General features: G+C 35.5%; 1 protein-coding gene and 1 pseudogene across 1 annotated transcript; one reads left to right on the top strand and one right to left on the bottom strand.

Annotated features, from left to right (window-relative positions):
- Positions 1 to 17581: 17581 nt before the first annotated feature.
- Positions 17582 to 21316, bottom strand: LOC149189089 (pentatricopeptide repeat-containing protein At1g11290, chloroplastic-like). The gene is made up of 2 exons (XM_089413149.1): positions 19539 to 21316; positions 17582 to 19265 (listed from the first exon to the last, which is right to left on the bottom strand). The coding sequence occupies exons 1-2, from the start codon at positions 21295 to 21297 to the stop codon at positions 18814 to 18816; spliced, it is 2211 nt and encodes a 736-aa protein (XP_089269275.1). The 5' UTR covers positions 21298 to 21316; the 3' UTR covers positions 17582 to 18813.
- A 1633-nt stretch (positions 21317 to 22949) lies between these two features.
- Positions 22950 to 23711, top strand: LOC149189088 (UDP-glucuronic acid decarboxylase 4 pseudogene; annotated as a pseudogene).
- The last annotated feature ends 4125 nt before the right edge of the window (positions 23712 to 27836 follow it).

Genomic DNA, 27836 nt, shown 5'->3' with positions numbered 1-27836 from the left:
TTTCTCCTTCATGTTCAGACATCCTTGAAGCTTCTGTTGAGACTCTTGAGGGTGAAATTGAAGGTGGAGGTGATGGCTCTCTGGCCTTCATTGACTGAGGATTCTCTCATTCTCTAGTCAACTGTCCTTCCCCTCTTTTAAGTTTCAACCTGGTAAGCATCAATACTTTGCAAGACAGTTAGAAGATCTTTGCACAAAACCCTGGGCTCTGATACTAACTTGATCTGAATTTAAAACTACTTGAAATTTGTTTGCAAGGTATTCAATTCAGAATTAAACATGTTTAAAAGATTTCCATGTCGTGCAGAAAGAAAACACATGAAATTTTCAAGTGTTCATGATCCATTTAAACATAGCAGAGTTATTTCCTTTTACTGTTTAACACATTAAAACAAATTTGTTCTGCAAAATAAATCAACCACAAATGCAAAAGAAGTTGATAAAGCAGTTCACCCCGTCCAGGGCTACGTCTGCTGGGTCCAAAGCTCCCAACCGGGCTTGTCCTTGTTTTTATTAAATGCTCAAATTGAAAATACAGCTGAATAGAAGCATCTATAGGAGAAATAGATGGTAAAAATGGATTTAGAACACTTGAATCCTTCAGGATTGACTATTGGATCACCTCCAATGGATACCTGCAACCCTATCCAGTCTTCACAAAACTGGGCCCTAGTGGCTCCTAAAACTTTCACGGCTCCAAAACCTCTGCAAATGACCTCAGATGGCTGTAAGACCTGCACTAATGGCTTCAGAAGGTAGAAAATACCAAAAAAAAAAAAAATCGTTCAAAACCGACTTTCCTAGCCAAAGTTATGGCCATTTAAAGTTTCTCCAGTTTGCCTCTAGAAAAACTCCAGCTAACTTTAGTTAACTCCAGATAGCTCCGCCAATTATGGCGGGTCTGCCAAATTTGGCGCTCCTCCCAAAATTCCGCCAACTTAATTGCAGTTACATTTAATGTTTGGGTGGTTGCCTCGGATTTCGTGCAGGCGGAATATTCATTTTTTAATTTTTTTTCAAAAATTAAAATTTCTAATGTTATGGACAAATTCTTCTTTTTGCCATAACTTCCTCATACGGCGACCGTTTTTTCGAACCATTTGCGGCGCCAGAATCGGGAAGACGAGCACTTTCCAGTCATTCAACTTTGAACCAGTTCTAAGCACTTTAAATTTTGAGCATTTTACGACACTTAGGACATGAGCACCTGATCATTTGCCTCCAAACGCCCTCCAATATATACAGGCGGGTGGCGGGTTATGTCACCCAGCCAACCCACACCAAACACCCAAGCTGACTCGTTCAACATGTGTTGTCTTGCCCAAGAGGAGGGTCGGCCCACCCAACTCGTGGGACCACCCCCTCAACTCGCCCAACACCTTCTAAACTCAGTTCTTGGCTCGTTTCGTTTCATATTTCGCACGTCCTTCGCACGGTGGAGTCGCCCTTCCCGTCGCACGGACTGCAGGTCCTAACACCAGGGCCTGGAGACATAGTCCCTCTTGGATGAAATCCGTTATCAACGACTTATGTTTTCATGTGTTGATGATTGACATATTCCTCTTCTTTACATCATGCATATGTATTCGTTTATGTTCTTTTAAAAATGCAATTTAACACATCACCAAAGTAAAAGATCTTGGAAAGATCCTTTGTCATACCCGGACCTAGATCAATCACTTATTTCACAATAAAAATAATTTATTTCAATTTTATTTTATAACATTTTTGTAATTGAAGTTAAATGAAAAAATGTTATAATTAGTTTTGAAATATATCTAAACCCTTTGTCCTCACAACTAAAAATATTTTCATAGAAATTAAATTAAAGTTTTATTAAAATTAAAAATGAGAATATTTTTATATTTAAAAATGTGAAATTTATATAATGCAAATAGTATTAATAAGAAGCAACATATATCCATCTCAACTAAGGATCCAATTGATGACAACAAGAAAAGTGAAGGGAAGAGAGGGGGAGGAGGAGATATAGAGGGAGATAGTGACAAAATTGGAGGGCAAGAGAGAGAGGAAGGAAGAGAGAGATAGAGTTGGGGGAGAGAGAAGTGGAGACACAAAGGGAGTGACAAGGGAGAGATGGAGAGAGAGTAAGGAGGAGAGGAGAGGAGGAGAGAGATAGGTAGAGAAAAGAAAGATACAGAGAGAGGGAGGCACAATAATGGAGAGGAGAGATAGAAGGGGAGAAGGAGGTAGATAGTGATAGAGGGAGTGATGGAGAGAGACTGAGGGAGAGAGGAGAGCGGGAGGAGAGAGAGAAACACAGAAGGGGGAGAGAGAGATAGAGGAAGGGAAGAAAGAAACACAATAGGAAGGGAGAGAGAGTGTGTGTATGTTTGAGGGTGAGATAGAGAGAGCAAATAAGAAAGAGACACAAAGATACAAATATAGATATTATATAACCAGCGTAGATCCATATTAACCCAGATCTATCAAACACTTAGAGGAATCAAATCTCTCGATGTGTAAACCTTTCAATTTTTCATTTAAAAAAGAGATATGTATCTTGAAACATTAGATCCTCTCGGTGCTTGATAAATCCAAATTAAAATAAATCTAAACTCATATTATATTATATGTAATAATGAAAACATACTAATCGTGGTATTTATAATTCGATAGACTTGTAAATGTTGATCGGCCGAGCTCAACCACATGTCACGGATTCTCCAAAATCCAGATATTTGTCGAGAACCAGATATGAATATTTTGTCAACGATATCCATAAAAGTGAGCTGACGTGTCACAGAATCTCCAAAATCGAGATTTTTGTCGAGAAGCGCGCTGAAGGGAATTCAAGCTGACGTGTCTGTCAAGTAGACTCACACTCTGCCTAAAGTTGCGAGATAATGTAGACCATCCGATCAGAACCATTAATGTGAGCCGTCAGTTTCTTCAGAATTCTCTTTAAATTGCAGGGTCGGGCGTCTCAAATCCTTGTTCATTCAGCGTTTTGGTAGTAGTTGCTAGGGTTCGATTCTGGGCGTCTTCAGTTACTGAGTTAGCTTGTCTGTTTAGAATGCTAGACTGAGCTTGGTGGCTAATTTTTCGACTTCCTCATGTTTTCGTCATTTCCAATGTTCAGGAATGCTATGTTCTCTAGAATCGGGGTTTTCGAACGAGAGATCGGACTACATTGGCCGGATACGTTTCTCTATAAAGGGTTTCCCTAGATGACCATGATTTATCTGAGAATGCTCTGAAAATAAAGGTCTGTTAGAAGCCATTTCCATCTTTTGAAGTCTTTTATTTAATGGACGGTTTCATTTTTAATTTCCGTTTCGAACCTGTGGAGATGATTAGAGGCCGTTGTCAGTTTTCGACATTTATTTTTAGAGATCTAGGGCTATGGAGGGATGAATTGAGGGAAAATTGCGTCCCACGAGATCTAAAATCATGGGGATTGAAATCTATCTTGTATTTACATTCTTAAAGAAATTTATATTTGGAAGTGAAGGGTGATTGATGTATATAAACCCAATAGCCATTAAAGCTTCATTGGGGTTTGATATGGCATTGCCTTTGCGGGTGCGCTTGCAGGCGGGCCACCAGAGTAATGAAATGCTTTTATTTTGTTCTTTTGGGGAGGGTGAACCTTCCCAACCATCCGAGCTAATTTTTGCCGGAGGCCTGTGTCGCGCGTTTTGTGTCGGAATCTTTGATTGATTGTTTGATATGGACGACGGTTAATCCAATTTTGACGAAGCGCCTACGTATTCAAAAGTCTCCCAGACGACACACTAAACGATTCGGCCAGGTATTTAAAAGTTACAACACTAATTTTATCAGGTATGCAGTCCGATAAAACTATTTCCTCCTTTTATTGCTCATTTTAGGTTAACCCTAAGTCCATTTGTTTGCCTATTTCTGTTGATTCTTAAATGCAAAACGACATAAAAAGAAGGAATGCGTTTCTTTTCAATTTTAAATTCTAAAAGATGTAAAAATAAGGATTGCGTTTCGGTTCAATCGTAAATTAAAAAAGACGTAGAAGGAAGGATTGTGGATTAGTTTATTTGATGGCATTCAACTGGTTACCCACACCATGAAGCTTCATCAAACTGAGCTTGAGGTATGGGGAGAGAGGAGTGGTGTATTCTCTGTGGAAGATTTTTATTGGGCACTTCTTCCCTTTCTATCTTTTTCAAATCTTTCAATATACATAAATTTTATGGGAATAAGCAGAAAATAAATTTAGTATCGGTAATCTATGTTATTGTCATATAGATAAACAGACAATTTTCTAATTTTTCAAATCATCTTAATGCGTAATAAATATAAACCTAAACCAAATGCGTAATAAATAAATATAAATCTAAAATATTGTATGTAGAATTTTCAATATTTTATAACTATCTTATGCATAATAAATTTAAATCTAGTAATAAAGTTTAAATCCAGTAATAAATAAATAAATATAAATTTAAAAGTTTGTATATAAAATTTTCAATATTTTATAACCATCTTAATACACAATAAATTTTAATAATAAAAAATAACTTCATTAATGAAAACAAAATTGTCCTTTAACCAATTATCCATAATCTATACAAAATCAAAATTAGCTTCTATGAAAAATTGCTGCATCATCGCAGATCACATCAAACACATAAAAACGTCATGACACTGTTCGAGCAACTTTAATTGGTTCATATGCCTGACATTTTATAATTTCAAAAATTCTATGAAGAATAGGTTCGCGAATCCGTCATGGATTTTCGTTGCCATGACCAGGGTGCTGGGGCTGGTATTTTCCATATGAACCTATAGGAGTCGGGTTCTTCTCATAAGAACCTGGTATTCAATAACTGTAGTCTGGTTCGTTTGTTTAATCGGGTTCGTTGAACCTTAGAAATGGGTGTGTCATGAGTTCTTCTGTGATATTGGACAAGGAAAAAAAAATACCATGTTAGTAAAAATTTCAAATTTAAAGTTTTGATGTCGTAAAATCATATCATTTTGAAAAAAGTACAGGTTTTTTAGTTTCTTTGTTATAATTTTTAAGAATGGTTTTTTTAGTTTCTTTGTTATAATTTTTATTAAAATTCTTATCATAGTAAAACATTATTAAAACATTTCAAATCTAAAGTTTAGAGGTCTTGAAGTCTCATTATTTCAGAAGTATAACTTTAATTTTTTTTTACCATGAGTTAATTTGTGGATTTTATCTCTTAATGATATATAAACACTAATTAGTAATGTATGCCTTAATTGAAATACTACATCCATTTACAAAAATTCCATTGAGTACAAGTCATTTTAAGAAGGATATATGCATTTAAATTAAAAAAAAATTGTTGAAATACCATTAAGTACAAGTCATCTCAAAGATATAAACACTTGAAAAAATACATTTTGCTATCTTGAAAGTTTGCTGATTTCTTTGTGTTTTTTCCATTCTGATAAATTTCTATTTCTCCACAGTATCAATACCCATATAACATAATTGTTTCATCACACTCAACACACCACTTCCATACTAAGTTTTTTATTTATTTAGTGATATCCATATGTTTTATTTATTCACCACTTTCCTACTAAGTTATTTATTTATTTAGTAGTATCTATATATTTTATTTATTCACCACTTCCATATTAAATTCTTTATTTATTTAGTAGTATCCATATGTTTTATTTATTCAATAATATCTATATGTGAGGAATGTGTTTTTATACTTTGGTTTTCTTCTCAAAAAAAATTATTATCTTTATTTCAGGAATGTGTTTTTATACTTTGGTTTTCTTCTCAAAAAGAATTATTATCTTTATTTCAATATATAAATTGCAATTTCCACTTAATATCACATTTGAAATTACACATTTAAGTAATTGATATATATTCTGCTAGAGTTTCATTAGGTTATTCCCACATATCTCAAATAGTTGGTAATATTTGCAAGCCATCTTTTAGTAGTGATTTGTCAATACTGTCAATGTTATTTTCTCCCTCTCATCCATTCGATGACACTTTTATGAATGATTGATTGGACAGTTTGCACCGGATGGTTTAATGCAGGTTACAATGTAAATATTGTTCACGTGTTTAAAACAGATTAGATTATAATGATTTATAATTTTAATTGATAGTTGTTTAGAACCATTTAAACAATCTAGACATTTTTGTTCTTAGCTTCTTAATTCATGTTTGCTAAATGCAATGTCATTGCAATACCAACTAATACAACTTTAGTCTTCCCTCGTTATCTTTCAGTCATAGTGATAGAAGATAACTGGACCAAGGCAACCACACCGCAACGTATATAAATAGCCGCTTATCAAAACAAATGAACTTGGATCATACTCTGCAAATGAACTTGGATCATACTCTGCTAGTGTCATTCTGTTGTTCCCACATATCTCATGTACCTGGTGCTATTCGCAAGCCATCTTTTAGTAGTGATTTGTCAATACTGTTTCTGTTATCTTCTCCCTTTCATCCATTCGATGGCATATATATGAATGATTGATCGGACAGTTTGCACCGCATTGTTTAATGCATATTACAATGTAGACATTGTTCTCATCTTTAAAACAGATTAAATTATAATGATTTGTAATTTTAATTGATGGTTGGTTAAATTGGTTTAAACCATCTAGACATTGTTGTTTTTAGCTTCTTGAATCATGTTTGCTAAATGCAATATTTTATTATTTCTCCCTTTCATCCATTCGATTGCATATATATGAATGATTGATCGGACAGTTTGCACCGGATTATTTAATGCATATTAGAATGTAGACATTGTTCTCATCTTTAAAACAGATTAAATTATAATGATTTATAATTTTAATTGATGGTTGGTTAAAATAGTTTAAACCAACTAGACATTGTTGTTTTTAGCTTTGTACCGGATTATTTAATGCATATTACAATGTAGACATTGTTTTCATCTTTAAAACAGATTAAATTATAATGATTTACAATTTAATTGATGGTTGGTTAAAATAGTTTAAACCATCTGGACATTGTTGTTTTTAGCTTCTTGAATCATGTTTGCTAAATGCAATGTCTTTGTACCGGATTATTTAATGCATATTACAATGTAGACATTGTTTTCATCTTTAAAACAGATCAAATTATAATGATTTACAATTTAATTGATGTTTGGTTAAAATAGTTTAAACCATCTGGACATTGTTGTTTTTAGCTTCTTGAATCATGTTTGCTAAATGCAATGTCATTGTATTAAGGTTGGTAATTTTTGCAGGGCCACTGGAATATATTTTTATCCTACAATTGTCAGTGTCATCTTTCAAATGTCTGCCGTAAATTAACAGTTGCCAGTGTCGTTATCCAAATGTCTGCAGTAAATTAACATACTCTCTAGATACTGGTGTTAGGCCTCAATGCTCATCGGTGGCTGTTGTGGCTGTGCTAATGTGGGTGTCTAATTCTAATAAGCATGGAACTGCTCGTCATAAACAAGAAGGTTACAATTAGAAACACCGCTTGAATAGATTATTCTATATTGGTACATTGCAATACATAACCGCAGAGCTTTGCCTTCGGGCTAATCAGGTTTATTGATACTGCTTATGATGCCCATCAAAATCTTTGAAAGCTATTCATATGTGTATGTATTAACTATCAACAACGTGTTTGTGTCAGTCATGAAATTTTAAATCTGAACATTAGGGATTGAGTATGTTCGCTGCTGGGTTTGTGGACATGAAAGAGCCTACAATATGTATATTATATTGTCTAAAACTGTGTTTGGATGTAAACTGCTACATATGCAGTACTTCATAAAATGGGTTGTCGACTGTTTCTAGTTGATGCTCAAGAGATATTCAGCAACAAGAGGAGATTGGATATATAGGAAGACAACGGAGTGGGTTTTTGAAAAGATTCGGTTGTGATGATGCAGCAGCATTTCTGGATGTGGAGAATTTGCAAAGTGAATCCGAGTCGAGTTCTGAAACTTTGAGGTTGTTAGGTTGCACAGGTAAGTGACAGATGGTTGCTACATGTTGGGGGGGGTAGGACAATTTGGGAAGTTTTGAAGTCAAGTGCAGAAAAGGAGTGTGAGTCGGAGAAGGTGAACCAGAGCAGATTTTGCTGACGATGAAGAGAAAAACCGACAGCCATTTGGTACAGGAAGAATGTGTCAGGCAATAGAATTAAGTGGTTGTATAAAGACAAGAATGTCGGATTCTGAAAATAATGATATCCGTGTAACATATGTAACTCTCTGTGCAGTTTTGAGGGTAGCGAAAATATCGCTGAAAAGGAATGTGAAATACGCAGAAGATGAAGCAGAGCATATTTTACAGGAGACAGAGATAGTGACTACCTCTCGGCACATGAAGAATGTAAAAAGCAATAAAAGTTGTTCTGTAATGTAAGGAGAAAGACGGTGACAGAGATTCAAAAATTGAGAAATTCCTTCCACCGTATTATGGTTTTGAGTGATTTTCCTTATGTATGGTTTTGGCTCAGTGATGCTAGGCATGGTGTGTGTGAGAGAACCCTTTCAATATATATGCTATGGTGTAATAAGACGGTGATTTGCCCTGTGTATGGTTTTGGCTCTGTGATGTTAGGCGTGTTTGTCTGTAAATTTGACATTGTTTTGTGTTTGCTGCATGTGCACGTATGCCCACAGAAGCAATGCGAAAGCTATTCCCCATGGCCTCTGCCTGAAGTTATACGCATTTGAAGTTTTGTACATTGAACTTGATCGTTGTATATATCAAAAGTTAGCAGTGGCATTGAATCATCAAAGAAGCCGTAACAGAGACAAGTAAATATGCTTTAACCCATGTGTATGATCCCTTACATTCATTTTTACACTCAGTGCAAACCCATGCCAAGATCCCCTCTTTGGATTTGGACATATTTCAAAATTGGTGACTTTGGATCAAATTTAAATTTCATGTTCTACTTCCTCTGTTTCACGAATAACTGAACTTGAAGTTGCCATGAATGATGATGTAAATGAAACTGCAAAATAAAATTGACAAATAAGTGTTTCAAAACAAGTTACAAACTTACAAGCCTTCAAAAGAACAATCATTGTTAAAACCAGTGATGATTACTTGGTCTTAATGTCTAAGTTCCAAATATACATAAACATATTTGCAAATTACAGCTGTTGGAGTTCACTTTTATTTTGATAGTAATGACATGTTTGCTTGATCTTCAAAACATGACTCAATATTTTTCAGGCTCTGATTGAATTTGACACTAGTGATCATGAAATCTACTTGCAACTAACATCCATTTGCAATGAAAGTTATCAAGGACAAAAGGGGTTGTGGGCACACAGTTTGTGAGTCAAGGGACTCAGATTATTCTTGATGAAATTAGACAATATGGTCTTTTCACTAGCATTCAAGTTAGCAATTAATTTACTTAGCGACAGGAATGAAGACATATTTGACGATATGTAAATGTAATTTATAATGGTGTTTTAACTTTTAAATTTTTGAACAACTATATGAATTATGAATAATAATAGTACACTGCCGATCATAGTTCATTTTATACTTTATACAATATAGTGTGCATTGTTAATTTTGGTGATGATGTTTGTAACTTATCATGTTGATAGATTGGAATTTGACGCAAAACCTTGATGATATGTTGAATCATAAATGTTATAATAATTATTAATAATGATATAGTGTGTATTGTTAATTTTGGTGATGATGTTTGTAACTTATCATGTTGATAGATTGGAATTTGACGCAAAAAACTTGATGATATGTTGAATCATAAATGTTATAATAATTATTAATAATGATGTGAATTGATGATGATAGATGATAATTAATTATATATTTTTAAATATCATATCTAAATTCTAAAAAGATGAATAGTAAAATAAAATTCTTATTTTGTTATATATATATATATATATCGTTTCCTGCTGTATTGTTTCTTAAAGTTTTTTATAAAAATTGGTATTCGTTTACCCCATATCTATATCCATTCCCGTATTCGTTTCAATGCAACTTAATTGTAGTACTTTTGAGTGTGCATTGCATGTCATTTGAAGAAACCATTGCTATATCATCCGTTTGAGGAAAATAGAAAGGCGGGGAGTAATAATAAAACTAACCAGCAATAACATGTGAGTGCATGAACTAAAGAATTGGAAATGAGGTCAGTGGCAATAACATGAAGCAGAGCATAGCTTGTGAATTGGGTACGAATCACATGTATAAACAGTAAATGAGAATCGTAATCCTAGATATCCACAATTACAGTATTAGAACCTTCGAATCTCTAGTCGTGTGTAAACAATATAACTTTAAAATGTTTTATTTTGCTATATTCAGGTCTTACTTCATCAGGGTCCCAATTTTTTGTTTTTGGACAAAATTATTTTTGTTTACGGGGATAATTTGTAGGCCAATGAAATTTTATCTTTGATGGAGCCTCCTTGATGAGCCAGACAACAAGCCAGAGATTCCGCTTGAATCATGTTTTGTTTAAATTAGTTTACCTCTTTCCGGAGCTCCTAATGGAATTTTACGTCGAGAAATTCTACAGATTGATGATATGTCCTCGACGATAGGTGTCACAATACACCTCTTGAATTGATTGCTTAATGCATTTAAAAATTTATATATTAAGTTTTGGAAGCAAAAGCAAGTAGTTTGTGTTCAAATATGGGCATTTGATAAACTCGTTATACGCATTAATACACGGGAGATTCATGGATTGTTCGTGAAACTAGATATGTTTAGGATTACATTTATGTTAGTTTTTGCACTATCGTTGTATTTATGTTAGTTTTTGCACTATCGTTGTATTTCCAACGTATATAAGCTTATTCTAAACTATATTGTAGATTATTTATTCCATTGTTTCACATATATTGGGCAGTGTTAATGTATATAAGCTTATTCTAAATTATGTCGTAGATTATTTATTCCATTGTTTCACATATATTGGCCAGCGTTGATGTATAGTCCTGGGAGAGTACATATTTTCTTTTATATCGACTTTCATTAATAGTGAATACATAAACATTTTCTAAATTCACAGCGTAAATTTTTTCATGTTTTCGTTTTGCATTTTTCTTTTAATGAAATAGAGATGTTTGTATTAGTAAAAGGCGGATTTACTCTGTGGGTAGAGAATTACTACAAATATTTCAGATGCTTACCAAAATTTGAAACTCTTAAAAAATATGTTTAAACAGAGCACTGCCAATTGCAGGCACTGTCCATGGAGATCATAAAAACCAAAGAACCCAAGAGTTGATCGATTCTCCATTGGCATTTGTATGAGGGCAATTATCCATTTCACAAGTAGATTGACATATTTTGAGGCGTGGACAATGATACCTCGTGTTGCTTTCCTCATTTTCGCTCGGAATTGATACATTGGGGTATCACACACCTCTTAGGCTAGTGTGGTTGTCTTAGCTTCAACTAAGCTAAGATTGACTGTCAAAATTATTTCAAGTTCACTGAAGATATATTACTCAACCTTAGCTAACTTTCTTATCTGTAACTTTCTTTACTTCAACTCAAGTACTAGTCATAAATTTTGTTTGTTTTATATGTATGTTTCATGCATGTTACATGTAATTCATCTGCATGCATGCAACTCACTTGCACACTTCATGTGTTGCATGCAAACTCTGCATGCCGCATGCAAACACGCATGCTTTGCATGTTGCGTATAATCAACATGCAAACTTCGCATGTTGCATGCAATTCACATGCATGTTGTATGCAATCAACATGCATCCCTTGTATGTCGCATGCAAACTCTTAAAGAAGCAAAACAAGGTCTTTCTAGAAGTACTTGTCCAAGCTACAAAAATAAAAAAATCAGCACTCCCTCTTAGTGAAGGAGGTATTTTTGGAAGAACCTCCTCAACTTGGATTTGTCTCCAATCCCACCATGTCACCCACCACTGTAGCTACTCCCTTTGCACTGGAGGACTTCTCTGCTACCTATTTTAGAATCTAATCTGAAGACTTATTCCTTCCAACCATGCTCTTAGGATCTTGTTCTCAGACATCCATCAATGTTAGTCTTGATAGATCTAGAAGAGGCATCTTGTTTATTTTCTAAATTAGAATGTTGAGTCTTGCTAAATCTCTGTCACTAACATCAATCTTGTGCTAAGTTCTGCTAGCACAATTGTGGGTCTTGTCTCGGCCCTTCAAGACACCCACGCACTCTGTTGCCAATCCCCCCATTGGTACAATCCCCCTTTGTCCCTCTAAGGGTTTACCTCTGCCAATCCTACTCACTATTGGTATTGTGCTTTATACGTATTGTTAATTACTACCAACTCTTCCATCAACTACTAGAGCATGATTACTTCGACAAATCCTCTATCCAACGACTTGCACTCTCTTGCAGTGGCTTGATCATGTCTAACGTGGCACTTTGCTCGTGACATGATCCTCTTTACTACAGTGATACCATGTTAGTTTTTCCACAAACCCAACAACTAATATTTAATTCCACACAATTAATCATTGAACAAATACACACCTAGATTCTTGACGAAAATATTTAATGGAAGCAAAATTACTCAATTTGAATGACAATAGGACATAGATTTATGCCCAACAAATTAATCTATTATTAATAAAACTTGGAACCTACTTGGGCTCCCATCTTGAGATAATGGCCCAAGTAAGGAATTACATATACAACAATAAGAGTTATCCAGTGGATCAAGCCCTAAATCCGTTTTCCAATCTTCCTCGACAACCCTGGATTTGTCTCCCTCGCTGCTCCTTGCGTGTTCTTTAGATGCAACACATTGGAGTATTACACTCTTCCTTCTCTCGAGGCTAGTGTTGTTGTTGTGTGTTAGTCTCAACACTTAGGCTCAATTTATAACTTTCCTAAGCTAATAAGATTGAAGACCAAAATTGGCTTGTCAAGTTAATTGAGGATAAGTTGTTGGACTTTAGTTAACCTTCTTATCTTTAGCTTTACTTTAACTCAAGTATCAACCATAAATTTCACTTGCTTTACATGCATGTCACATGCAACTCACTTGCATACTATCTGTGTCGCATGCAACTCACATGCATGTCAATCGATGTGCATACATTGCATGTTGCATGCAAGCTCCTAAAGAGGCAAAACAAGGTCCTAGTTAAGACACAAGGCTAAAAGTCCCTGTCCAAGCTACAAAAATCAACAAGATGTTTAGGAGCACAAGGCTTCTAGGAACAAGTAGTAGGACTTCGAGCATACTTTTGAACCATGTGGCAAGGAAGACTTCCAATTTACAGGGCACAATCATGGCAGCAAATGTAGTTCTAGGATCAAAGCTAATTCCAAGGGTTGAAAGTACCCCCCTTTGCTAAGATAGAGTGTTGATGTTTGTAGCTTGAGTAGGAACTTCTATACAGGCCTGAGTGTCTATGCATGCAAAATTTGCCCAAGATCTCGTTAGGACACTTGCTTAAGTGTGAACAAGTTTCTAATGTAACTTACCCTAAGTTTAATTTAGATCACATAATTAATAATGTTCGTTATTTGGTTAAAAAATAGGAAAAATAAAATATATACTTTAATGATTATGTTTCAATTTCAATTGTTGATCTCAAGCAAGGTGAGATTTAGTCTTGGTTGTCAATCACTTTAGAGATTAGAGTTAGGGATTTAATTCAATGTAAAGTTATAAAATAAAGGCTAAGGAGAGGAGAAAGACACACCATACAATAACATTGGCCATTGAGAAGGATTTTCTCAAGTGAGGAGTGTGATACTCAACTTTGCTGGACTTTGGGGAAGGTATAAGAGTGCAACATTGCAAATTCAAATAAGCCAAGGAGATAGAGGACAAATCTAGGTCCCTAATTTGCTAGATCATATCTAGGGCATGTTGTATTAGTAAGTTTATATTTAATAAAAAAATGTTGATTGGATAGAATTTGTTTGTCACTTCTATTGAGATTGGTTGTGCAATTTTGCTTTTGCTAATTAAGTTAAGCATTTAGTTATGCATTTATTCAATAGATCTGCAATCTACTAGGTTAATAAATTGCCAAGAGTCAATGCACAAATTCAACACCAATTATCAAGATACTTCCTATATCTCACTTGCAACTAAAATATTCTTTTTATAAGTCCCTTGTGATGATTAAGGGCCATGAAGATGACTCTCTATTAAACCCTCGATGTAAATGTTACGAATAAATTAATTAATTTTTGGCCTTCATCCATGCTCTAGGCAATGCATATATCCATACTTTAAAAATGTCAAAACTATGATCATCTCCCACACATGCACCAAAGATTACATATGTAAATGGTGTTTGTAGTGGTTTTTGACTCATGCATGTCCCTTAGAAAGTATTTTTACAATGTAACAATAGCTCAAGGATTATCTTTACAAAGGCTATATGGTGATTTGACACCTTGTGTAGGGCGCATCAAGATTAAAGGCAACTCCATGGATATGCATAGTTTTCATACTTGATCTATAGATTGGGACATGAAACCCACCCATCTTGTGCCAAATGTTGATATTACCCCTGTATCGCACTCATATGAAAATGATTTCTTCTATAAGACCTACATCATGGTATGCACCCGATACATGACCCATTAGATTTATAAAACCTTATTAAGGATTATGTCCTTAACCTGGGCACACAAATTGTGAAAATCATGCCCCTATCCCATTTGTGAAGTGTTCCCTATATTGGGATTTTGCAATTTTGCAATAAGTTCACAACCCAATTAATAGTTCAAATTTCAGAAGTGATTATGAGAATACAAGTCTATGATTGTTAGTCTTAGACCATGGTTTCCTCTATAAACACTAGTTATTAACAATGTGTACACTTTTCTATATGCGTAAAACTCACACACATTATTTATGAACTGATTTTCTTGTTTACAAATGTCAAATGCATATTCTTAGCCTAATATAAGAAAGCAAATGCATTATATTTTTATTAAAAACAATATACACATCCCAATATCATCTAATATCATCTTTGTCCATATACCTATTAAAAAATGCAAAGGAATATTGAACTATTGGGAATATTTGAACAATTAGATATCTAGCAAAAGTTTTTGAAAACTATGAGAAATGTTTGTATTTTTTTGAAACAACAAAAGACATTTTGTTCTATGGGTAATATTGTCGAGTTGTGGGGTATTTTTGGCGACGATATGATCAATGCTCAAGGAATGGCAAGTAATTTTGACTCTTCATAATTTTTATGTAATGTTGATTTATTTTGCGTTTGGGGATGGAAAATATAAAAAAGATTTTTTCAGCACAAAAAAAAGAATCATAGCCTTTTAGGGGGCTTTGAATCTAATGTGTGTTGCCACTTTATAACAATATAGCCACATTGAAATAGAATTGAAACTAAGTTACCAGAAAATGGATACGGGTACGAGGTTTGAAACGGATATAGCAAATTTTCAAAAAATTTGGATACGATACGGCAGGAAACGGCACATAATATATATATATATATATATATTAAAAATAAAAAATTCATATTACCATTCATATTTCAGAATCTAAATTATCATCTATGATCTATCATGATTCATGATTCATCATCATCAATTCAAGTTTCAACTTTCAACTTTCAACATATGCCATATGGCATAAACATTCAACATTGCCATCATCATTAACGATTATTATAACATTCATGATTCAAGTTTCAAGTTTCAACATATCATCAAGTTTTTGTTTCATATTTCAAACATCAAGTTATCTAATATCAAGTTTCAAACTTTCAACATGACAAGTTACACAAACACCATCATTACCAAGGTCCAAAATAATGCATACTAATTACTACATACTATGAAAGTACAAAATGAACTATGACTGGCAGTCTACTATCATTACTCATAATTCATATGGTTGTTCAAAAATTTAAAAGGTAGGGCCATAGGCTAGGAGAAAAGAGTGCAGACTCCAGAGTACAGGCAGATGCACAGTACAACAAGCTAAATGTGAAGAAGATCAGATTGTATAGAAACAAAATGAAGTTTGGTGATAATGCTTCCAAACTTTTCCATGGCAATTGTGAAATACAGGGATGCAGGGGCTTTTTACTGCCCTCAAGTTTCAACTCCAGCAAGGGATGTCACAAAATTAAAAAAAGACAGTTTGTAAATTTGTAATGTTCTGCAGTTGTCCATGTATGTTCAATGTTCATCTCCGAACATACTAAGTACCTTTAAAAAAATGTCCCAAGGTGTTGTAAATTATAATGTGGTTGAAGCAACTTCTTATCTCAGTTGATGGTCTTGGTCAGTCTCCAAGGAAGTTCATTTACTGGTTCATAAGCGAAAGCACTATATATTTACAGTTTTGACTCCTCATTCTAGCATCCATTTTCAGTGGAGATTTCAGAGACAAGGCAGAGAAGCAAGACAGAAAGCCGAGGAGGACAGTTAAGGATATTTTTGGGCATACTTTTGTGGTTATCCTTCCTCAAGCTTGGACAACAGGAAATTCTGTGTTTGGGCTATTTTTCTAATTGGGTTATTATTCAAGCTCGGACCTGTGAAGTGGAGGACAGACTGTGTGTATGGATAGCTACCTTGTGGTGGCATAATAACTCAGACTGCTAGCTGTTATATCAGTAATAAAACTTGTCACCAATACAACTCGGTATATGAACAGTCTTGTGGAGATTTGCAGTGCCTCAAACCTGTGATGGCATAAAAGCTAAGACAGTCACCTGTGGACAATTATCCTCAAAGGGGAACTCAGACCTGAATTTTATTAGTAAAGAGAACAGTCACATTGATACCTCGATCTGTGGCTTAAACTATTCAAACCCGAGTTTTTTGAAGTTCGGTCTTCCAGTTTTAGTATTGAAGGGCAGATACATTGGAGATTAGGTACTGAAATAATGAATAAATACGCTTGTACAGAAACAGAAATTGGCAACAACTTAAAAGTTAACATTCGAGGGCTGCCTGTAAGTCTAAACTTTACATCAATCAGCAAATGACAAACGTGCATTGGGCGTTAAGTTTTAACGGTTACATACAGTCAAGAGTCAAGACTCAAAACAGGCTCAGCGGCGGCAGTGAACCTCAACCCAGTGGCGGCAGTGAACCTCAGCAAACTCACGGCGGCAGCAACTCAGCAGCTCGTTACTCAGAACTCAGCGAAGTTGTCGTTTAGGGTAGAATGAAAGTGAATGCTGAAAGTTGAAAGCCGTTAAAAACTTAAAACTAAAAGTTAAAACTGAAAATTTAAAAACCTAAATTCTTAAAATCTGTTCCCGGCGGGCAAGGGATCAGCTAACAAAACATTTCGAAATTTTTACAAAACGTATCACGATTTCCCTGAAACGTATTTTTTTTTTAAACAGGAGGTTTTTTTCTGGAAAACGGCTAGGGAAAAAACAGCCTGTTTCCAAATCATAAAACGGCACCCAAAACGTTTTTAAGCCGTTTTTTTGCCTTTTCCGTACTGCATACGTATCAAAAACGTAAAACGGCGTTTCCTGTGTTCAGGCAGTCGTTTCCTGTGTTCAGGGAGCCGTTTCCGATAACTTAGAATTGAAATAGAAATCCATTTCTAGCGTGTAGAATGGAAATACAACCCTAACTCAATTGACTTGGGCCCTCGGGCAATCTCTCTCAACCAAGTTTTAGCTTGAAAATGATGAGAAATGTTTGTATGGTTTGCAAAAACAAAAGACATTTTGTTCTGTTGGTAATATTGTCAAGGGGTGGGGGCATATTTGACGATGATAGGATCAATGTTCAAGGAATGGCGAGTAATTTTGACCTTTCATATTTTATGTAATGTTCAATTTTTTTTGCCTTTGATAATAGAAAATATAAAAAGATTTTTTTCAGCACAAGAAAAGAGCGAGCCTTCTAGGGTCCCTGAATTGTATATGTTGCCACCTTATAACAATATAGCCACATGGACAGAGAAATCCATTTCTAGCATGTAGGAATCTGAACGATGGAAATACAACCCTAACTCAACTAACTTGGGCCCTCGGGCAATCTATCTCAACCAGGTTAAAGTTTTAGTGTCTGTCAAAGCACTCTTTCACCTATTCAGTGTATGTTTGCCAAGTAAATATCTGAAGGTCAGAATCTCCCATGAAGAAGGTAATTAAGCTGAAACAACATCCATGCAATATTAGAGAGATAATACTTCAAATCATTCTCCAAAATACGGTCCCACTAATAGGTTTTTGGTTGTTTCTCAAAGCGTTCTTTCACCTATTCGGTGTAGGCTTGCAAAGTAAATATGTGAAGCAGAATCTCCCACCCAGAGGTAGTCAAATTAAAGCAACATCCCTATAATATTAGAGAGACGCTTCAAATTGTTTTCAACGATACGGTCCCACCACATGGCATACATGGACGTTACGACATGAAATGCGTAGGTCTTTTATGACTCGGAATCCCATTCAATGAATCATACTTTGATCTGCAACTCACAACACCTCTTGTGTTACCAGAACTAAAATCCATCCGATTGTGAACTCAAGGCAAGTTTCATAGATAAGCTTCTTATGGCCAATAACCACCACAAGTGCATAATCTGTCCTTGAAAGAATAGAATTGACATGTCCTTTGGCAATAAATTCTCTCTTGGAATCATTACTATATACATATTGCTGCCATGGCAGTCACCACATACACAAAGATTCTTCACAATCTGGGCAGTAGTCTTATGGCTTGTGTTGAGATGTCGAATGCAATGACTAACTTCTCAATCTGACGGTAAGATGTCGTCCCTTGCCTCCTCCAGATAATGGAACACAGTTTGTGCCAGGCACATGACTTTCTTCTCTCTTCTCTCTATTCAAGGTTTCCAACAATGCATATTTTTTCTCAAATTAAAGATACATGTCTCCTGCAAAGAATTTATGTACTTTCTTCTCTATGTCAATCCAACTACATCCTGGTGTCTTTTTCAATCCCCTCTCTTTCATCAGTGTTCTCAGCCTCGCAACATCTGCCCACCTGTTTGCCTCAGCATAGATGTTTGTCAAAAGAACATAACATGAAGCATTTCGAGGTTCTAATTCTATAATGTGCTCTGCCACACATTCACCCAGTGCAATGTTGCTATGAATTCTGCAACCACCAAGCAACGCCGCCCACACATTGGCAGTGGGTTCTAATGGCATATTTTTGATCAACTCATATGCCTCATGAAGAAGACCAGAACGCCCAAGCATATCAACCATGCACGCATAGTGTTCTTCTCTTGGTGTTATGTGGTAATATGGATTCATACTATTAAAATAACGCCACCCCTCTTCCACTAGGCCTGAATGACTACACGCTGACAAAACAGATATGAAGGTGACATGGTTAGGTTCTATACATTGCTCTAGCATGTTGTCAAAAAGTGCGAGTGCATCCTCACCATGCCCATGCATTCCACATCCGGCAATTATTGCATTCCATGAGACTACATTTCTTTTAGACATTTTCTCAAACAACAGGCGTGCTGTGTTTATGCTCCCACATTTGGCATACATATCTATAAGGGAATTACACACAGCAATATTCGATTCAAAATAATTTCTAATTATGTAACCATGGGTCTGCTTACCTTCTCCCAGAGCTGATAAATGGGCACATGACTGGAGAACACTCAAGACAGCAATCGGATCAGTTTCAATGCCTTGCATTTCCATGTCCATGAAGAGAGTCAAGGCTTCATAAGCATGTCCATTTTGCACATAACCAGTAATCATTGCACTCCATGTAACCACATTTCTTTGACACAATTTATCAAAAATATACCTTGCAATCTCTATTCTCCCACACTTGGCATACATGTCAATCAGGCCCGTACCCACAACAACATCCTTATCAAAGCCATTTCTAAGAATATAACCGTGAATCTGCTTACCTTGTCGCAGATCAGAAGACCGTGGGAAAGCTGGAAGAACACTCCCAATAGTAACTGAATCAGGTTTTATGCCTTGCACTAGCATTTGAGCAAATAGCTTTGTGGCTACATTGGCATGTTCATTAAGCATACAACCAGCAATCATCGCATTCCATGAGGCCACGCTTCTTTCAGGTATCCTCTCAAACATTTTGCATGCTATCTCTAAAGTCCTGCATTTGGCATACATGTCAATGAGGGCATTCCCAACAACAACATTGAGCTCTAAGCCATTTCTAATTACATAACCATGGATCTCCTTACCTTGTCGCAGAGCTGGTAAACAGGCACACACGGGTAGAACGCTTACTACAGTAACAACACTAGGTTTCATACCTTGCCGCTGCATTTCACCAAAACACTTCAAAGCTTTGTTGGCATGGCCCTCCTGGGCATACCCTGTAATCAAAGCATTCCAAGAGATCACATCTCTGTCACGAATGTTGTCAAACAAGACCTGTGCAGTCTCGAACCTTCCGCATTTGGCATACATATCAATAAGGGTATTGGACAAAACATCTGACTCCAATCGCCTCTTGATCACAAAAGCATGAATCTCCTTGCCATGTTGCAGGGCTGCCAATTGCGTGCAAGCCGAGAGAACAGTCACCATTGTAACGGCGTCTTTCTTTACTCCTTGCAGCTGCATTTCTCTGAAAAGCATCAGAGCTTCACCTGCAAGTCCATTCTGTGAATACCCAGCAATCATAGAATTCCAGGATACCAAATCTCGTTCAAGCATTTTGTCAAACACTTGGCGTGCATCCTCCACTCGTGCACATTTGGCATACATGGCTATAAGTGAATCCGCCACAAAAATATCCGATATAAACCCTGTTCGAACTATATCGCCGTGAACCTCAATACCCACTTGCAAATTCAATAGGCTCGTGCATGCCTTGAGTAGAGAGGGAAAGGTAAACCTGTTCGGTTTCATATCTACCAATTCCATTTGTTTATACAATTCAAGCGCTTGCTCCGGGAAATCATTATTTGCATACCCTCTGATCATCGCATTCCACAATGAAACATCGCGCTCGCATGTTTCATCAAATAGAAGGCGTGCGCAATCCATTTCACCCAACTGAGAGTACGTTGCAACCAGTTTTGTGAGCAAAAAGGTGCTGTGATCAAGTCCCGTTGTGATCATGCGGGCATGAAGCTGTTGCAGTTGCTCTATGTTGGTACAAGCCTGCAAAACAAATGCGAAAGCGTTGGGATTGATGTTCCTGGAATAGGGTTGACGTTTGCCAGAGACGGCAATGGGAGAAGCAGTGTGATGCAGAAGTTTGGCACTTGTATTCTGAAGCGAGAAGAGTGTATTGGTTTGATTGCTTAAGGTGGAACTGCTAGAGTTACCCAAATTTTGATATAATAGCGTAGGAGACTGGAAGGGCAAGTCCATTGCACAGGCCATGACTGCTTTGGAGTTTATATCACACTAAACCGAATGGTTGAATAGAGTGCCTATGCACCACATGGCCTAATCATTTAAGATAATTTCATAACAGACACTGAAATTATTCATTATTAAATTATCTAAAATCATTTTATCACGATATCTACAAATTTTAGGCATGCTCTATTTTGAAAAATGTGGTGATCGTTTTTCTCCTTCTCGGGTGTCTCACATGTCCCGTCATTGTCTATGTTTCCACCAATCCCTTCCCGTCTGGTCTGCACATCATTACTTATTTTCAAATTTGTAAAACTTGCAATAATCACTTCACTCTGCACCCACACTTATAAACCCTGTTTTTTTCATTGAAGCATGGCGATTTAAGATTTTGACAAGAAACCAATACACAAAACCACTTTAACCAGTCTCTGAAGCCGTTTTGATTCTCCTCTTTCCACCATTTTTAAGAAATATTTCTGGTTTACAGTTTAACAATTGACGGCTCTTTAGATGTCAGAAACCTATGCATTATTTACTTTAATCAGTGTATGAAGGGGTAGTTGAAAATAATTAATATTATTTTGTATTAATGGAGAAATGGTTACCCAAGTTGTAACATATCTCCTTAGTTTAGGATTTGTTCCTAGAGTGTAGGAGTTTGGTTGCAACTTCCTGATATCTAATAAAGTACTTAATGATGCAATCACTCATTTGATGTATAATAGAGTGTACGGAGAGATTTCTCTTTGTTTGAATATAGTCTCCAGGTGCAGTACTCATCTGTGAGCTGTAACCCCTTCTTTTTCAATTCAAATCTGATTTTTATCTTGGTATCAGAGCACATAGTAGGGATAGTCTTAATTTTTTTTAGGATACGTCATTGATTACAGAACTGTAGTGGCAGTGGAGTGTACAGAAGCATTCGTAGGATCAGGTGGACTGCAGTAACACCTGGAGCATAGGTCTCAGATGATTGATCATCTCTGAGCGCAAGAAAGTGTTGGCATGGAATCTTCGCGAACAGTCGCACCTTTTTTTGAGCGGAAGGAAGAGTTGGCGCGGATTTTTAAGGAACAGACGCGCCACTTGGCACGGTTTTGAGGGGGATAAGCGCGCCAGCACGCCAGAAAGTCCTATTGGCGCGGAAAATCAAGGATTAAGCGTGCCAATTTCGTAAGACGCGTCGATTTTGTTTCTGGCGCGGGTATTTCGTTGTCGCAGAGCGCCAACCTCTTTCTCTTTGGAAAATCTGCAATTTTTTGCAGATCGGAGTTGCTCGGTGGTGGCACTTTGAATTTCCGGATCTGTTCGGTGGCAGCAAATCGGAGTAGCCCGGTGGTGGCACATTGAAGTTCCTGATCTACTCGGTGGCAGCAGATTGGACTTGCCCGGTGGTGGCGTATTGGAGTTCCTGATTTGTTCGGTGGCAGCAGATCGGACTTGCCCGGTGGTGGCGTATTGGAGTTCCTGATCTGTTCGGTGGCAGCAGATCGAACTTGCTCGGTGGCGGCGCATTGGAGTTCCTGATCTGTTCGGTGGTAATAGATCGAACTTGCCCGGTGGTGGCGCATTGGAGTTCCTGATCTGTTTGGTGGCAGCAAATCGGACTTGCCCGGTGGTGGCTCATTGAAGACTGATTCATCAGAGAATCAGAAATTTATCAGTGCAATATGAATAACAGTGATGAGTACTCTCTTAAACCAGAAAAGACGTGGTCTATTATCAGGCCAGTAGATTATTTGCTCAGGGAGCAACGGTTGCTGTTAATTTTGATAGGAATCGTCATCGCATCGACTTTCTTTATCCTTCAGCATGGTTTTTTGGTTTCTAATGTTAATGAAAATGGAAGGTTTGTGCCCAACAAACCTCATCGGGTTGTTTATGAGACGCCTGTTTCTCGATGTGCTCAGTATCATTCGGGTTCGATGGTGAATTCGGGGGCTAAAGTGCTCCTAGGTTTGAAGAGAAAGTCCCTGCGAGTTGTCGTGACGGGTGGAGCTGACAGGCTCATGACAAGAGGCGACAATGTTATTGTTGTCGACAATTTCTTCACAGGAAGGAAGGAGAATGTTTTGCATCATTTTGGCAATCCGAGGTTTGAACACGATGTTGTGAAACCCTTATTGTTGGAGGTTGATGATGAGGGTAAGAGAACAGCCGAAACTCTAACTATGGGAGAAAATGTTGAGGTTCGGAGTGCTCGAATTTTTAACCCACGAATGTGCCGTGATGATGGTCGGGTTGTAAATAATTTTGTTGCTCAGGCTTTGCGCAAGGAGCTTCTGACAGTCTTTGGAAATGGGAAACAGACACGGAGCTTCCAGTTCATTTCTGATCAAGTTGAAGGCCTTATGCGACTTATGGAGGGCGAACATGTTGGTCCTTTCAATCTTGGGAATCCTGGGGAATTTAGAATGTTAGAACTAGAATAGGTTGAAGAAGGAAATGATGACTCTAACAGTGATTGGGACATTCCATTGCTAATGGGAGAAAATAATAAGGAAGATGAAGAGCGGGAGAAGAAACAAGAAGAAGAAGTAACATGATATGTAATCAATAATGCAAACCCAGAAAAGGCTGAAATAGACAGATTTGAGGTAAGTCCCCTACCAAGGAGATCAAGTAGGAATACTCGATTATCTTCTAAATTGAAAGACTATGCATTAATGTCAAAGTTTTTAAACATTGTAGAACCTGCAATGTATGAGGAAATAGAATCAATAAATAGAAACCATACTTGGGATTTGGTTGAATTGCCTGAAGTTAAAACCCCCATAAGATGCAAATGGCTGTATAAACCAAAAATAAATGCAGATGGGAGTATAAAAAAACCTGAAGCTAGACTGATAGCAAAGGGTTACTCACAGAAAGAGGGAATAGATTTCGATGACACCTTTGCTCTTGTAGCCAAATTAAACACCATTAGAATGCTAATTTCCTTAGCAACAAAACACAAATGGCAGCTACACCAGCTAGATGTTAAGTCTGCATTTCTGAATGGTGACTTGAAGAAAGAAATTTATTTAGTACACCCTGAAGGTTTTGTGAAAAAGGGGCAGGAACATCTTGTGTGTAAATTGAAAAAGATACTTTATGGTTTAAAACAGGCACCCAGGTTGTGGTATGAGAAAACTGACTCATTTTTTGTACAGCATGGCTTTCATAGGAGCTTGAATGATCCAAATCTGTATACCAAGTTTAATAAACAGAGGCAAATTAGTTTGATTTCTTTGTATGTAGATGATATGATTGTAACAGGGAATGCTAACAATCTGATCAAAGAAATAAGATGTCACAAGTGTATGAGATGGAAAGACTCTGGACAAACCTTTCTTACTCAAGGGAAGTATGCCAGAAGCTTGCTGGAAAGGTTCAAAATGGTTATTCTAGCAGGTTTTTTAGATTCCAATTGGGCAGGTAACTTGGATGATCGAAGATCTATCATAGGTTACGCATTCAGCATTGGATCCGAGGTCATAGCATGGAGCAGCAAAAAGCAGAGCATTGTAGCTCTGTTTCATCAAAAGAAGCAACAGTCAAAAGAGATATGTGTTGAATATTGTAAAACTTGTGATAACATCGCCGATATTTTTACTAAGCCTCTTGGGCGTGTAAAGTTTGAATTATTTAGAGGGATGCTAGGAGTTCAGGATAATCCTTTCTCGATTAAGGGGGGAGTTGAAAATAATTAATATTATTTTGTATTAATGGAGAAATGGTTACACAAGTTGTAACATATCTCCTTAGTTTAGGATTTGTTCCTAGAGTGTAGGAGTTTGGTTGCAACTTCCTGATATCTAGTAAAGTACTTAATGATGCAATCACTCATTTGATGTATAGTAGAGTGTACGGAGAGATTTCTCTTTGTTTGAGTACAGTCTCCAGGTGCAGTACTCACCTGTGAGCTGTAACTCCTTTTTCAATTCAAGTCTGATTTTTATCTACGGTTTTGACTCTCCTCTTTTCGCCATTTTTAAGAAAGATATCTGGTTTCCCGTGATTGTAGAAAGATATGCTTCTCAATGCAAATTTGACATTTTGTGTTTTTGTTTTTAGTTTTTTAACTTTATCAGTACATGTAACAACCTTCAGGTTGAGATCTATTTAATTATGGTTTCTAAAATGATAAACTTGATATCTTTTAAAGTTTGTTTGGTTTTATTTTGTGTTTTTTTCTTTATCAATATATATGTATACTAGTAACAATTTTTAGGTTGAGACTTATTTAATTATTATTTCTAAAATGACGGTATGGCTGTTTAATTGTTTTTATATTTTTGGAAGTGCTTTTTTTAGTAATATAATTATATGGTTGCTTTAGTGTGAGGTGTGCAAGTGCATTTTATATTTTTGTTAGTTGTGATTTGGAAAACTCAAATATAAAGTTCATAATTATTTAATATTATTATTAAGATCATGAAATTTATATGATTAAGGGTTTTTTGGGTGTATATTTCTTGAAGTGTTATTATTAATGGCACAATTATATTGTTGCTTTAATATGAGGTGTGCAAGTGCATTTTGTATTTCTTGTAATTGTGATTTGGAAAACTCAAATATAGCTTTCATAATTATTTGATATTGTTATAAAGATCATGAAATTTGTAGGTTTTTTTGGCAAATATTTCTAGAAGTGTTATTAATAGTGGCACAATTATATGGGTGTTCTAACATGAGGTGTGCAACTCCATTTTGTATTTTTAGAGACAATAATCTAGAAAACCTAAATATAAAATTTATAATTATTTGATATTGTTTTAATCATTATGAATTATTTAGAATATTCAAAAAATCTAATATAAATTTCATAAATAAGATATTATAAAATATTTTACAAAATCTAAAATCTAAATAAAATAGTAGATTTTTTTCTTACAAAATTTCATATATAATGCATTCCTTATTTTATTATTGCTATGAACCATCTAAAAGAAAACACAATGTTCTATACTTGGTTTGGTTCTTTGGAATTTCCCTCTCTCATATTGATTTTTCATAGATTTTTCTATCTCTACTCAATACTTTAAATATAAGATACAACATCTTTTAGATGATTTAGTTTTTCTATATTTCCTTGAGACTTTAAATCTTTTATCAAACTTACAAACATACATACAAATTTATGCGAATTACATTTCTAATTTTTAAAAATTTATAAGTAACAAATACCATCAACATGGAGTTACTTTAGCCTAATTTTATCTCAAAATTTCTCCACATATATGTCAACCCCATCATCTCTAACACGGATGCTCAACAATGTTTCCCTTCCTATTTCTAGCATAGCTCCTTGGCATTTTGAGTTGAGAAACCATATAGAAATATCACTTCAAATTTCCTCTCCATTTATGTAACTCCATTTCCATTTCCAACATTGTTTCCCCGCATTGCTAGTAATGAAAATATATAAAAATGAAACAACCATTCTCCACATGCTATGCTTCTCCATGCAAAAAAATCTTGTTAAAAGGTCTCATTAATTAAGCACAATTTCAAATTGTGACATGAGGTGAAGAAGAAACCCAATGATTCGAGTAAGTCCCCTTTGAAAAAACCAAAGAACCACATTGAAGCCTAACCCTAAGTTTTTACATGACCACAAAAACAATTTTATAAAAATATTGACAAAAAAACATACAAAATATACACTAAAGCAACCATATAATTGTGATAATAAGAAAAGCACTTTTAAAAATATTAGATTGTTTTTCCATAATCATCAATAACTTTACAGACTTCCAGATATTCTAAAAGCAATAATTAAATAGATTTTAACCTAGGGCTTATTATTATTTATATATGCACATATTTGTGGCATCCAAAGAGCTGATCAATTATTACAAAAACAAGAAGCGGTTTCTTGTGACAAGTTGGGTTTCAAAACACTATTGCAATGTTTCGATGCCAAAATGAGGGTCTCCGAGTGTAGGTGCAGAGTAAAGTGATTATTGGAAGCTTTTTCGTATTTGAAAATAGGTGCTCAGGGAGTAACGCCTTGCCACCACTAACGAGCGAGAAGGGATGGCAAAAGATAGATGAAATGACCAAAAACATGTTAGATAACGAGGAAAGAAAAAAAGGTCCTCAAATTTTTCAAAACTTAGAGTAGATAACTATGCCCAAAGTTTATATGGTATGAATAATTATTAAAATATATAGCATAACATCATAATATTTTTATTTATTTAAAATAAAATAAAATAATGAAAAGTATTTCTCAATTATTTTTAAAAATGTGATATTGTCTTATAATACACTATAATGATCATTAATATTACAAGCATCTTATAATTTGATATAATTTAAACATTAAAATATAATTTTTCAATTTTTAATTAAATTGTTATATCTTATATTTTAAAATTAAAATATTACTTATAAATTATATGATTAATATGGTGTAAGTAGTGGACAAATGGTTGGGCTAACTCACACTTAAATTCTGACTCAATCTAATTGAATCTATATATATATATATATATATATTATTAGTAAAATCATATAAATTAAATAGCTAAGCATTAATCTATGATAAACATCAAACACCAACTACATAA

The sequence above is a fragment of the Pinus tabuliformis genome, chromosome 3_1 (assembly GCF_031772625.1).
Source record: "Pinus tabuliformis cultivar Carrire ecotype Pingquan chromosome 3_1, CPIR1, whole genome shotgun sequence".
In the NCBI taxonomy this organism is placed as follows: domain Eukaryota; kingdom Viridiplantae; phylum Streptophyta; class Pinopsida; order Pinales; family Pinaceae; genus Pinus; species Pinus tabuliformis.
The sequence above is the reverse complement of the archived record's forward strand: the minus strand, read 5'-3'. Positions and strand labels throughout refer to the sequence as shown.

Coding starts and splice junctions, on each gene's coding strand:
- LOC149189089 (XM_089413149.1), bottom strand. CDS start 21,297: ATGGCCTGTGCAATGGACTTGCCCTTCCAGTCTCCTACGCTATTATAT. Junction 19,266..19,538: donor TTTATCAGCTCTGGGAGAAG/GTAAGCAGACCC, acceptor CTGTTTTGTCAG/CGTGTAGTCATTCAGGCCTA.